The following is a 14,031-nucleotide window of genomic DNA, read 5'->3' as shown; positions in this document are numbered from 1 at the left end:
ATAAAAAATTCTATAACATTGTCTCACACAATGTTTTTTGTTTTGTTTGTTTTTTAAAAATAAATCTAGATATATCCTAAACTCACGGTTAGAGGACTGCAGAAAAGAGTAGGATCCTTCCTGGTGTCACCAAGTTTCACAAGGTCAGATGCTGTCAATATGCTGACTAGACAATTCAGATAAAAACCTACTTGCCCCTGCTAAAAAAAAAAAAAAAACTGAAAATGGGTCACAATTGCATGTTTTTATTGGAATAATGAACCAAAGCATATTGCCAAATAAACACATAAATGGTTCACCAGACTTTAAATGAACCATCTTCAGTAGCTTGACTTAAAAATATAGAACTTTATTCAAAGATATAATAAAAAGAGCCACTTAACATTGAGAAAGGACAACAGAATCTCAAACCATTTTTATCATTTTTATTAATAAAATATCCACCTACAAAATGATCTATAAACACTATTTACAGAGTAGCAAGCAGTGATGCCCGCTAAGACAGAGTAAGATATTTTACATAGAAAACACTGGGCAGAGGAGATCAATTCATGGGTTGCGGTGGCAATGCATTGTACATTTTCTATTATTTCATAAGGTCACGTGAGGAAAATGTAGGGACTCTGAGCATTCTGTGATTATTTCCCTGAGGGACAAACCTGCAGCTGGAGCACAAATAAAACCCTCTCCTTGTGTCTCTGCATGGAAATGAGGTATATAAGGTCTCTTATCCAAATTTGCTTAAAAAGTGTGAAAATAGTATCTGCCAGCAAACGTCATAAATAACGTGGGGGTCGGTCGTCCGTCGATTCCCTCCTCTTTCTGCAAACGAAACTTTGAGGATGGAAGTTCTGCATCCGGATGAGCGAACGGTTGTGAAATGGCAACAAGGGTTCTCAGCACAAAAAAATAAAATAAAATAAAAATCACCATAATCAGATACTTCAAGTAGATTATATACACCGAAAATGTAGCTAGGAGGTTCTCCACATGACAGTGATAACTTTCATCAGCATCCAGCTTGCTCTAGAGGAAAGAATGAGATACTTTAGTTTGTTTTGTTGCAAATAATGTGCCGTTCTGCTGAGGCATGCAGAAAGGATGTTAAAACCTACTTTGATTTTTCTTGTGAAAAAAAACCCCAACAACACTATTACTGGTGTCTGCTTGCTCTTCCGGCTGTTAGGAAAGAAAATACAAGTGTTTCAATTTAGCTAGATGACTATAAACTTACTTGTGAGCAGACAGCTTGTTTTGCTTACTTTGACTTTTCACTGGCTCACAAATCTCCCGATAGCACACGTCCTGCTGTACCTTATATGTCCTTTTGTACCTGCAAGGAAGAAAAGCTCATATTCACTGGATCTACCCACATTCCTCATGATCCTGAATCTGTGTAAGTAGACGAAGTAGCAGGACTCACTGATAGTGGCACACTCCGCCCTCCCAGACAGGTATGCTTTTAGTCTCAGAGAAGAGCCGGGTGCATGGGTGGGGCACTCGCTGGCACACTGAAACACAGCAGACACACGAATGCCGTAAGAGCTGCCAGGAGGGGATAAAGCCTGCTAGATGGCTTAAGGGTCTTGCGGGATGGAACCGGGCCCTTCTCGCTGGCTGACGGATGGGTTTTAGGACAGGAATGTTTAAACAACTCTGACACTGGATATTTGGGTGTAGAGCAAGATTTAAGGGGAGCGAGGCGTATGTCCAGTGTCTCCTTCATCAACGTGCTCTTCAAACTCGTAAATCCTCCTCTGTTTTGGCAGAGCTGGGTTTTTAGTAAAGGGCTAAGAAAGTGTGTTCCCTCACTTGAGCGTTTTCTGGTCAGCAGCTGCTTTGTGACACTTTTTGGTACTTTTCATTTGTGTCTTTTTGGCTCCAGGAAGTTGTAAAGAACCCATATGTTCTATGTTCTCTTAACAACAAACAGTTGTAAAAGGACATCAATAGAGATCATTTTCACAAGAAAATGGAGATATAAAAGGCTTTTTGCCCAACAGCGATGAAATCTTTGGTCCTAAGGTACGTTTTGGAACATTATTCTTCAGCGGGTTTATTAATAAATTGAATCATTAATTAGCGGAAGCAGTTTATAATCTTTAGGAACTATCTTTTATAGTAGTTAGCTGATATAAGAGATCATTGCTGATTGTTAGGTGTCATACTGCTTTAACATTTTTCCAATCTTTCATTGCCTCAACTTTCTTAATGAAGCTTGGTGTGCAGTGTTCAAACGTATTTGCACCCATTAAACATCTGGATTTTGTCACGTTGCAACCACGAGAAATAATGAATTCTGTTGTGACACTCTGTTACACATCAACAAAAAGGAGCAAATAACTGTGGAGTGGAAGAAAAATCATGCTTGGTTTTGTGGCATATATTTACAGCTGATCACACCGGACCATCTACTTCCTTATTAAATTGGTTGGACTGGATTTGTCTCTATTTCCCTGCACAAATAAAGTTTGTGATTGTGACACGATAAAACGTGAAAAGGTTAAAGGGGTTTGAATTCTCTGACTACTGAAAATGTATCCAAACCAATAATCCTACTGGATGTAAACAAATGAGTTTCTGTAATTTTTACACACAGAAAGGTAAAAAGCAGTTAGAAATGAACCGTTGTTCATGACTTTTGTAACATTCAAGAATCAGTTTACCATATAAAATGGCAAATTCCTGTTAAAACTGATTGGAAACTGGGACTCGTGGTCTAAACATTACCCAATGAAAACTGACTACGTCTTTAGTATATAATATTTCAGATGCTGAACAATGGAAAGTATTAAATAAGAAATAAATGATTTGTTTATAATTCGTATAGAAAAATGCTTAATTTTGAAGCATAATTATGTGTTAGATTGTGACACCACAGTGTCGCTTAAAGTTGTACACACCACCGTTTACCAGCTCTATTGAAAATATATATCTATAGTTTAACAATTTTCCTGCATAAATCAACATACAAATGAACACATTTGAGGGCAAAATGGAACTGAAAGGTATAGCAACTTGGCTGCAAAAGTCAGATTTACTTCTGAGGCCTGTGCTGGCTGTTCCAAAACTTTAACTTTCCTCTCATTAAGCCATTCTTACGTGGATTTGGACTCACTGTGATGCTGACTTTTAAAAATTTCTCTTTGACACCTGAAGGTTTCGGGATGAAAACCGAAATTCAAAAAACCTCTAATTAATTACAAAGACCTCTATTCCGTCTGAAGAAACGTTACCACACACCATGATGCTGCCACCACCATTGTTTTCAAAGTGTCTCACATTCTCCCAAATTATTCTGGGAGATTTTAGCCTGACCTGGATTGTTTTCTTCCAGAGAGAATGTTTCTTTCTCAACCAGAAGGCCTGAAAATCCAACTAGAACAGATAAACTTAATTTCAGACTCACCATGACCGATGGTAGGTGAGAACTTAAACCTGGAAATAAATCAGCAGGAGCTTAAATTAAGTACTAGTTTCACAGTGTACATAACTAAAGACTGAGAATAAACACAAGACGTAAAAACCAATGCCAATTGGGCTCAGAGTCTGAATCACACGGTTTGTATGTGGAGTATAAGAAGACAAACACATACTTACACAGTTCACACTGTCTGCCCTTGAAACCCGTCGCACAGCTGCACACGACGGAGCCCCTTTCGTTCACACACGTCCCTCCGTTCTGGCAGGGCAGACTGCGGCAGTCCTGGGGCGACTCTAAAGACAGCAGCTGCCATTAAAACCCTCAGAGCAGAATGAGTTTCAGTCTCATGTTTCAGGCCCACTAGTTCACATCTTCCACAGCTGATACCATCCGCTGGCGGATTCCAGCTCTACTCCAGTGGACCAGGACAGGAATCTTGTGCTTTATTTTTTGCTAAAGTATTTAAATTAAAAGGGAGAGAGAGTACAATGAAATACCTACCAGGCTGTGTTCTCAAAGCTTTTTCTTCCATCTCTAATGCAAGGCTAATTTTGTTTGTTGTTTCTTCCATCTTTTCTAATCTGATAGGTGGAGGTCCTGTAAGGCAAAAAGAAAAAAAAAAGAGAGAAACATTTCCTGTCATGTATCTTTGCGAAACGAGGAAATGCACAAATTACTCCATGATGACTCTGACAGAGTTTAGATGTGGCACTGGCGGGGACTGTATACATTCCTCGTCCTGAAACGATGTTTTGTCGAAACGCCATTAAAAGGTGGAGGAGAATCTTAAAGAGGAAATGTATTCTCGAGAGCAAACGATAACATCTGGAAAAAGGTTTTACTGTTTAGCCTTTATGCTACAGCAAGTGAAAAAAAAAAATGTCAAAAATCCTCAATAGAAAGTTAACTAATGGAAGAAAAAGGCTGCCAGAAAAAGTAAGCATGGTTTTCAAACATTTTTACAGATAAAAACCTAAAACGTGTGGCATTCATTTGTCATCCCTCACACCTACAATCTGACACCCCTGAATAAATTTATGTGCAACTAATTGTCTTTAAAAACATTGTAAATCATTTTTCTCCTTTCACTTTACAATTGTGCAATACCCTGAGTTGGTGTGTCACTTGGTTTTAACGTTAAATTGTAAATGTTATGTTAAAATAAAAAAATATTCCAGTTGTTCTAGTTTAGAGTTCCTCTAAATCAAGGCTAAATCCGCACCTTGCTTAGAGCCCTGATTCATTACAAGTGGAACATTGATCAATATATTTGATTTATATTTGCTTGATGATTTTGATGATGGCTTCTCACAAAATGTAATGTTTATTGCTTGTTTCATAATTGGTTACTGAATTATGTTTTTAAGGTGTGAAGCACTCTGTTGCTGAAATGCAAATAAAGTCGACCGACTAACTTAATAAATTATACAAAGCCTACTGAGGAGACTGGAACTATTGTCTTAAAGTAAAACTTCTTTAACCTCTTTTAAATATTCACGCGAGCGTTTAAACTTACTGGTACGATGTCGGATCACTTTCGGCGTTAAGTGGGAAAACCTAGCCGTTATCTTCCCCCTCCGGTCAACCAGCTCAGTGTATCTGCAGCACAGGAACAAACATTGCTTAGCTTTTACAGTGGACCTGCTGCTGATGTTTGTGTTTTAGGGTAGAGTGGACTGTAATCAGGCGCCTGCTAATACCTGAACAGCTCTTCTGAGTTCTTTAATTCAGTGCCGCCGCCCAGGTCTTGAGGGTGAGATGTGGGAAATACGCGCACGGTCTGGATCCCAAGTCCCGTTACCGTGGGCCGCTCCCTCCTCCCAGGTCTGACCTGCGTTGGCACTAGGTTAGCGGAAGGAAACAGCAGCAGAGTAATTGAAATGTAACGTGTTAACATTTGTGGAGAGACAGAGCAGTAGGCACGGTAACTCACAGGTGGTAAAAGACAAGTGCTGCGGTATGCTGTGGATCTGTTCCTGTCCCGTGTTTTTGACCGACATGAGAGCGACGTAGTAGTGATGTCCTGGTGTCAGCTCACGGAGCGTGTATGAACCTAACTTGCCATTAGGCAGGAAGCGACTCCTGGTATTCAGACCACGGGTTATGTTGATGACAAAACCATCTGGGACGTGTCGCGGATGGCGGCTCCAGGTGATCAGCGCTGAATTGGGGGTCACATGCGACAGGGAAAGATTCTGTGGGGGATACGGCCCTGGGGGTAAAACATTTAAATGGTCAGATTCTGAATTTTTTTGGACTTGTGTTTTTGCCTCTGTAATTCATATAAATCTCTCATAGCACAAGGGAAAGGTCCTACACAGACATCTTCACAAAAAAATCTGAACTAGGGATGCAAACAATTAAGTGACTTATGATTAATTGTCGATTAATGGTTTATTAGATTAAATTAGTTCCAATCAATTAACTAGTAATGTCCACTTAGACCTTTTTTTAGTGTTGTCGTTTGGCAGCTACCCAGCAACTGGTCATCCCTAAGGGGAGCCAGTTGATACAGAAACAAAGATGGTGGAGATATCACAAAATAGAAAAGAGAAACTATCCAAACAGTCCAGTATGGGAGGTAAATTGCACTTTATATGGTTTTGTTTTGAAATGTAAACACTCAAGTTGCTAACGTCTCACCATAATAGTGCTGATGCTTCAAAAGTGAGGATGTGATGATGCCATAAACGTGATGGATGCCAATAAGCAATAAGAAAAGTGCATTTTTCTATTTATTCAGTCAGTATTTAACAGCGGATACAAAAGGCTGAAACCTTCTTTTAAATTCAGCATATTCTGAAAAATGTAGCAGATGTTATGAAAAGACGGTCGGCCCTCTTTATGCAAGAGAACACTCACGTTTTTGAGAGAAGGGCTGCTTATTAATTAATCATTAGTCAACTAATAAAATCAATCAACTCAACAGATAACTGGCATCCCCATTAAGAACACACATTTTATCTCTGGTCAGATCCTGGGTGGCATGATGTTTAAGATAAGGATTCAAAGTGCTTACATAATTTGTTTTCTGAGTTGGTAATCTTTGTGAATGGAAAGAGTGTTGAAACCTAGTAGTGTTTGAGAATCTGTCCACTTACTTGTCCAGAATTGCAGAGGTCCTGCTGAGTGACTGGTGGAGGGAAATTCATCTGGCCTGATCCCACTTTGAGTCAAAACATCCACTGTATACATGTGACCAGCCTGTAATGAACTGTGAAACACAAGGAAGAACACAGGTTGCGTTTACTTAGTTTTGTCCAGAGCTGTTTGAAACTTTACATTTGTGGAAAAAGTTCTGCCCTCTGCCTGCTAAAAGGGACTTTGTCTTGTACAACACATCAACACCTCCATCAGGTGGACGAAAATGGAGCTGCGGCGGTGCCACTGGAATATTTCGTGCAAAGTCTTACCTGAAAGTGTGCTCAGTGACGCTCGAGTTGAGTGCAACAGTGAGAGGCTCGGTCCCATCTGAAGGCATTAAGGAGACATGCACCCTGCCGACGGCTGCATGATGAGCAGCCTGGACCAGCCAGCTCAGCCAGACCTGCGAGGACGACACATTGAGCAGCTGCAGCTTTTCCACCCGCTGCGGTCCTGGCACAGAAAGTTTGATTGTTCAAACTCAAATTATTTCATAAAAAAATAAATAAATAAATAAAACATAAGGAGATGCTCACTTGTGCGAATTAGCGCAGTGGCAGGCTGGCTCGTGTCGTTGCCGTAGGCTTTGAGTTTGATGGAGACGGTGGAAATGTTGTACAGCATGCCAGGAACCAGGTCCCGCAGAACGTGAGTGGAGCGCTGCTTGTCCAGGTAGTCCGTTTTGGGGGTGCTGTTGCCCAGGGGGGCGTAGGTCACAGCGAACATGCTGAGCACTCGGTGGGAGTGGTCTGGCTGATCCCAGCGCAGTTCCACCTCGTTCTCCTCCACGCGCAGTACATGGAGACCAGACGGGGGTAACAGGTCTGGGAACAGCAGCAACCTTGGATTTTTATTCTACACAATGCGGTGCTTTGAAAAAGTGTTTCAAATTGGGAAATAAAGTGTAATTCATGAATTCAATATTCTTCAAAGAGTAAAGTTATTTAACTTATTTATTTACTAAATTATGAATTTAATTTGTTTGTCTCCGAATTTATTTTCACATTCTGGAATATACACCCCCAAATCGTGAGTGTGTTTTGTTGGGATTGAATGTGACAGAGCAATACAAAGTAGCCTGTAATTGTGAAGAGGAAGAAATATTATCTGTGGTTTGTAAAATATCTTGCAATAAACAACATGAGAAGTATGGCTGTTCATATGTATTCCCCCCCGGGCCCCTACTGGAATTAAAGGTGCAGCCATGTTTGAGTTTTGCACATCTAGAGAATCAAACACAGTTGGTATGGATTTGAAGTTTGACTTCCACACCTTGCCACAGATTCTCAATTGGATTTAGGGCTACACTTTGGAGAAAGAAATCCTTTTTGCATGTGTGGCTAAAAGTTAAATTTTACCTGCTCACCTTGTTGACCTTGATTATTTACTAATGTTCTCTGAATCCTTCACGGAATAATGGGATTTATGCTGAAATTCAATGAAAAACAGATGAACTGTGTTTACCAACCCTGCCACCTCTGAAGATAACTGGCTGCAATAGAGGTATCTGATTACGCAAGTCTAATAATTCAGATTTTTATTCCTAAAATCCCTATTTCATATTGGTTCATCACATAAAATCTAAATAAAATACATCAAAGTTTGTGGTTTTTAGGTGACAAAATGTGAAAAAGTTCAAAGGGTTACAAATCTGTTATGATGCACCATAACCACATTGTTGTCTTTATAAATTTGTGAGTGCAGTCTGATTGTTGACCTTACTGACCTTTCTCACAGTCTTTGCCTGTGAGGCCCACTTTGCAGACACAGTTGTAGTTTCCTCTCCTGTCACTCCAGCAGCTGCCTCGAGTTCCACAAGGTTTCAGCACACATGGGTCCTCCACTTGGTGGTGACAAAGACAAACAGTGGCAATAAGATACTGTAGTTCATGGAACAACTAAAGGTTATGTTAATCCCATTTCATGCTAAGCAGAGATGGAAATAGATATGTGTTGTGTGTATAACCACAAAAAAAATAAATAAGATTAGGAACGTATGGAATTGCAAGAAACCAAAAAGGACCAAGAACCACTGAAGGAAGGAACACAGAAACCTTCAAAGAAGACATGAGTGCAAATGGCTTCTTCACAAAATGTAAACAAAAATGGAGTAGCTTCAAACTGCAGCACTTGTAGGATTTGCAATGCAATTTTTATATGCATTGGAAACGTGTCAGAGTTCACGTCAGCTGAACTGAAACGCAGGCTTTTAGGTGGACTGGATTTCGCTTTTTTGGTTCCCATCAGAGTTCGATTACGCATTCACACATCCCCAAACGAACTAAACTTTCTAGGCAAACAGACTAGAGTTGGATTAAAGCAGACTAAAAGGGCTGGTGTGAATACACTCTTCATGTACCTCACTTACCGGTAAACATACTATCACTATATCCAACTCTAACAATTAGGAAGACATGCTGACATGCACAACAGTTCATGGAGTTTTTTTCTGTCTTCCTTAGCCGCTTTTGGATTTTCAGTGCGAAATTAATTTGCACATGGCATTTAAAAACAACAGTGACCTTAGTGGGTGATCTGTCCATCTTCATTTTGATTGTCTTGTTGACAGTAGGATTTTGTTGGCACTGAAATTTTTTAATTTTAACGAGAAAAACTCTGAAATCAGGTTGTTCCAACCTATCAGGTTGTCCTCGGACTGAGCTACTTTACTTGGCATCCAATTAGAAATGCCTTATAATAAATATGGGGATAAAAACTTGATTGTCAAGTCAACTTTGTAAAATAATCCTTTTTCCAGTTAAGGCATCTGAGTTAAGCCTAATACTGCCTCCAACAGCAATACAGAGACAGTCAGATGCTTTTATTACCCATCGCCTTGATTATTGCAGTGCTCACTTTTTGCCATCAGCCAGGCTTACATTGCTCGGCCACAACTCAAAATGTAACCACTTGATTTATAACTAGGACTTGCAAACATGGCTACATTCCACAAAGTTTGGCCTGAGCAGTGTGGATACACAGAGGTAAGCTATTCCACAATTTCGAAGCAGCTGCAGCAAAAGCTTGTTCTACTCTGCCCTTCAGTTGGGGTTGTGAAACACCCAGGAGAAACTTTGACCAGAATGCTCCTTAGGGCGTGTGGATGGTTGAGGAGAGGATGTTAAATACAACCCGAATGCCAGAAAGGGTCTTTAAATTTGAACGCAATAAAAACTCAAAGACGTTCAAATCACATGAGGCAATATGTTATTCACAGCAGAACATAATGTAACAAATGTTTAAAATGAGAAATTGTACATCTTTATTCACTAAATGCTGCAGGCACCCAAAAAGTTGGGATAGCAACCATATTTCCATATTAAAAAGAAAAAAAAAACATTTTGAAGATGTCTGGGGATCAATATTTTGATTGATAAATGGCAGTGCAATCGGGAAATTTTTTTTTTACTGATTGTAGACCCAAAATTACCCTTGCAATCTAATTTTAACCACAAGACCCAAATTTCAGAATTAGATATTGGATACAGGGCTAAAAACAAAAGGGAAGAACTCCTTTGCAATTTTAACGCTGTTTCTGACAGAGTTAAGAGATTAACGTGAGAATCTCAAGGTAAATATCAGAAACTCTTCAAAGTTTACTTACACATCTGGCAGCGTTCCCCAAAGAAACCGTCTTTACACGTACACACGTAGTACTGTCTGTAACCCCGACACACACCTCCGTTCAGACAGGGGCTGGACTCACAACCATCTTGCTCTGCACACAGATATTTGCACATCGGTAGAATTCGACCTCTTATATTGTTAGCTAAATGTACAATATTCGTGGTTGTAAAGCCACTGCACCTATTTCACAGTTCTGGCCTTTGAAGCCTTGTGGACAGTGACACAAGTAGGAACCAGGCCGATCCTCACATGTCCCCTTGTTCATGCAGGGCTCAGACAGGCATTCATTTGTGTCTTAGAGGAAATGGTACATTCACATGTAGGAGCCATATACGTGTAAATATTCTTTTGTGTTTCTGTGAATGTCATGGATCTACGGAAAGCCTTACCAATCTGACAGCTTTTTCCACTAAAGCCGTCCCTGCAGACACACTTGTAGGACCCAATCTTGTTCTGACAAGAACCGCCGTTGAGACAAGGCTGTGATAAGCACTCGTTGATCTCTGTCAAAAAAAGAAACAATTAAGTTCAAGTACACGTAAAGTAAAGCACAACTCCGAACCACTGAAGGATGTATAACTTTAATTAGCAACGTTTCCATTGACGTAAAATTGCACAAATTGGAATTGTGCAAAATAAGTTTGTGTAATGGAAACACAAACTCATTTGTGTTTCCATTACACAGATAAGTTTGTGTAATGGAAACTTAAGAAACATAAGATCAGTATGAGATCTTATGCTTTGGTATTTTTGTGTTGAGTTTTCCAAAACTCAGATCTTTGCATAAAAAGTTTTCATGCCGAGGTGAGGTGGTTTTTCAGCCATATAAAATTTTGTGAATTTCACAAAAAATGCAATGGAAACATTTGTTTTTTTCCCCGCATCATTCAGTTTGTATACAGCAGTGTACGCTTATTTGTAGACACTGGCCTTCATTGACAATGTGCAGCTGGCTCCATGAAGACCTCTCACAGCATCTCAAAGTTCATCAAATGTTGAGTTTGTTACTCAAAAGCGTTAGCTTTTTTTGCCGACTACAATTTCCCTAAAACACGTAGCTGCTCCCCAGCATAGGTTTGTCTCTCCAGCGCCTGAACAGCGTCTCCTCTCCTGGCTGTTGATGAGTGCTAGCATTGTGGCTGAAATATGAATACATATCCTGTAACTGTTTGCATCAATCGCCACCAGGACTTTTAAATGACCTATCGCATACACAGACTTATTCACATGTGATTTTGATTCTGTTTTTTTATTCAGTAGAAACATCACAATTGCTGTTCTTTGATATTAGCAGAATATCGAGAAGGTTTTGCGCACATTTGGAAATGCAGCTACTGTAAGAACAAAGTAGTTTTTCACATGGGCTCGTTTTGGGGGGTGGAGAGGGTGCATTTGTTATTGTGTTCTACAGACCCTTACAAACGGGCGGCTGGGTCCAGTCTCCCTGAGTGCCGCAGATGCTCTGCGTGGCTCTGGGCACAGACGTGAACCCTGAATGGCAAACATACGCAGCGACGGAGCCTGGTGTTGTCGAGGAGAACTGGACCTCAGCGTGTTTGACATGTGGGGGCAGCCCGCAGCCCAGCTCTAAAACGAACGCAAACACGCCAATAAATACGAGCATGGCTGCATAGTAACAAGATGCTCACAGTGGTCCCCCACCAAAGCACACCAAAGGTTATGGAGGTGCTTTCCATCAAGAACCGTCTGTATTTGTCCTGCTAAAATTACCTTCAGCGTGTTGTTAAGAGTGTGTAGACATGAATCACCGTGTCTAATCACGTCTTACTTTATATAGCCTACACAGCCATCTATATTTGTAAATGCGGGGCCTCTAGTGCAGCAACACCGCTAAGATTATCTTTAGATGGAAAGCTAATATCTACGCACTTTAACAACTCAGGATATCCTCCGGCTTCGTCTAATCTGTCCAGGGCAACATCTTGTAAATGTCAACATCAGAGGGAGATTAAGACATTGTTGCCCGGTGACACAAAGTCTGCTTACCTGCAGAGGGACGTAGTGAGCGCCGGCTTATTTGACAGTCTTTCCCGCTGTATTCGTCAGTGCATTCACATTTATACTTTCCTAGGTAGTGAAAACACGTTCCACCGTTTTGGCATGGAGTGGAGGAACAGGGGTCTGGCTTTCCTGAAAACCAAAGAAAGGACTAGAATGAATTTTTTTGTTTTAATTACTGAGGTAATCTACTTCAGCGTTTCCCGACCCTGGTCCTCAAGGCTCACTGCCCTGCAGGTTTCAGGTATTTCCTCGCTTCAGTCCAGTTGATTTCAATCGATCACTGATTAACAGGCGTTTGTTGAACTACAATCAGTTGAATCAGGCACATTAAAGCAGGGAAACCTCTAAAACATGTCGGACAGTGTGCCTTGAGGACCAGGGTTGGGAAACACTGTTTTACTTTTCTGGCATTCAGGACGAGGCCAGCATACATTTGAATATCAAAGAAAAACTAGAAATCATACAAGTAAGGAACATTACAAGAATAACACACTCGTCGCCCTCCTCTTTATTAGGTACACCTTGCTAGTGTAACTTATAAGCTTACACTAACAAGTGGTGGAATGCCTTTTTGCCTACAAACCGCCTTAATTCTACATGGCAAAGACTCAAAAGGGTATTATTAACATTCCCTAAAGATTTTGGTCCACATGAACATGACAACATCACTGAGTTTCTGCAGTTTTGGTGCGCTACCGATAGAGATCGGCTGACTGGACAGGCCGTTTGAGTACAGCATGTTCTAGAAACCAGTTTGAGGCGATGTATTATCTTGCTAAAATCAGCCAACAGAAGTAAGAAATGACTGACAGGAATTGCGAACCTTCCATCTGAATACTGCAATTGAAATTCAGATCTGCCCAGGCAATGTATTTCAGGCCCATTACTGCACATATTTAGCGACTATGAGTAAATCGTGGGACTGGGCGGTGTGGCTTCAAAATGAAATCTCTGATTGTTTTCATACCAGATCTGATTTTAATTAAAAACAATTTTTTCTCACTTTCTCTTTTTAAAAAAGAAATTACAAATGACTTGTAAAAGTGAATTTTATTTCAAATACCCTCTTCTGTGTGTTGTACTAGGGGAGTATCAGAGCCAGGCGGTGAGAATATTTTTAGTTAGAATAATAAAATAATAAATTTATTTATCAAAGAATAAATTTTACTGGAAAAAAAATAATCTTACAATTATGAGAAAACAGTCTTCTATTGAGAAAAAAAGCTTGGATAAAATTACCAATATATGATGTGTCTACCTCAGTCTATGTGGTTCTTTTTTCAAAATAGATGCATTTGTTTGCACGGACGTTTCAAAGTCCTGCTACTGATAACTATTTGACGCATAAGTGTTAAAAGGCATTTCTATTAAGTGTTATCTGTAAAACCTATAACAAAAAACTTAAAACAAGGAATGTTGAGCAATTTGTGATCTTATGCTTTGGTATTTTTGTTTTGAGTTCTCATTAAACGGCTACTTTATTCTCCTAATATTACAAATATCTTATTGGAATATTATCGTTGTATAAAAAAAACAAAAAAAAACACAAATCTTAGCTTGGCCCTGATATTTTGTCGTAGAGTTGTCCTGAATTTAAAGTCCAAATGAATAGAAGCTGTAAAATATGCTCCAGCTGACATCACCCCCAAAGTATGGGAACCCAAGGAATGCAACACAATAACAAAATACAAATTTTCCAAAAATAAACCCAAAAATTCAATTGAAGTAAATTGTGACATAAGCTTCCTGTTAACTGACAGAAGTGGCATATCGTGTGGTGTGGTGCTGCTTCAGGGGTCAAGGGGTCGTGTGAT

The 14,031-nt window shown here is 39.9% G+C and overlaps 1 protein-coding gene across 3 annotated transcripts in view; it reads right to left on the bottom strand.

Moving 5' to 3' along the window:
• Positions 1-410: 410 nt before the first annotated feature.
• sned1 (sushi, nidogen and EGF-like domains 1) overlaps positions 411-14,031 on the bottom strand; it is a 35,888-nt gene continuing 22,267 nt past the window's right edge. For 2 of the 3 annotated variants that reach the window (XM_044128635.1, XM_044128634.1), the window contains exons 14-31: positions 12,203-12,346; positions 11,609-11,782; positions 10,585-10,698; positions 10,376-10,489; positions 10,173-10,286; positions 8,295-8,411; positions 7,105-7,392; positions 6,838-7,021; positions 6,526-6,638; positions 5,358-5,636; positions 5,125-5,266; positions 4,941-5,023; positions 3,926-4,021; positions 3,601-3,717; positions 1,424-1,511; positions 1,263-1,333; positions 1,116-1,179; positions 411-1,026 (exon numbers count right to left, since the gene is read on the bottom strand). In XM_044128635.1, coding sequence (XP_043984570.1) covers positions 1,154-1,179; positions 1,263-1,333; positions 1,424-1,511; positions 3,601-3,717; positions 3,926-4,021; positions 4,941-5,023; positions 5,125-5,266; positions 5,358-5,636; positions 6,526-6,638; positions 6,838-7,021; positions 7,105-7,392; positions 8,295-8,411; positions 10,173-10,286; positions 10,376-10,489; positions 10,585-10,698; positions 11,609-11,782; positions 12,203-12,346 — 2,264 coding nt within the window. In that variant the 3' untranslated portion in view covers positions 411-1,026; positions 1,116-1,153. The remainder of the gene's footprint in view (positions 1,027-1,115; positions 1,180-1,262; positions 1,334-1,423; positions 1,512-3,600; positions 3,718-3,925; positions 4,022-4,940; positions 5,024-5,124; positions 5,267-5,357; positions 5,637-6,525; positions 6,639-6,837; positions 7,022-7,104; positions 7,393-8,294; positions 8,412-10,172; positions 10,287-10,375; positions 10,490-10,584; positions 10,699-11,608; positions 11,783-12,202; positions 12,347-14,031) is intronic. The other variant, XM_044128636.1, reaches the window with a different exon arrangement.

The sequence above is a fragment of the Gambusia affinis genome, linkage group LG10, assembly GCF_019740435.1.
Source record: "Gambusia affinis linkage group LG10, SWU_Gaff_1.0, whole genome shotgun sequence".
NCBI lineage: Eukaryota > Metazoa > Chordata > Actinopteri > Cyprinodontiformes > Poeciliidae > Gambusia > Gambusia affinis.
The sequence above is the reverse complement of the archived record's forward strand: the minus strand, read 5'-3'. Positions and strand labels throughout refer to the sequence as shown.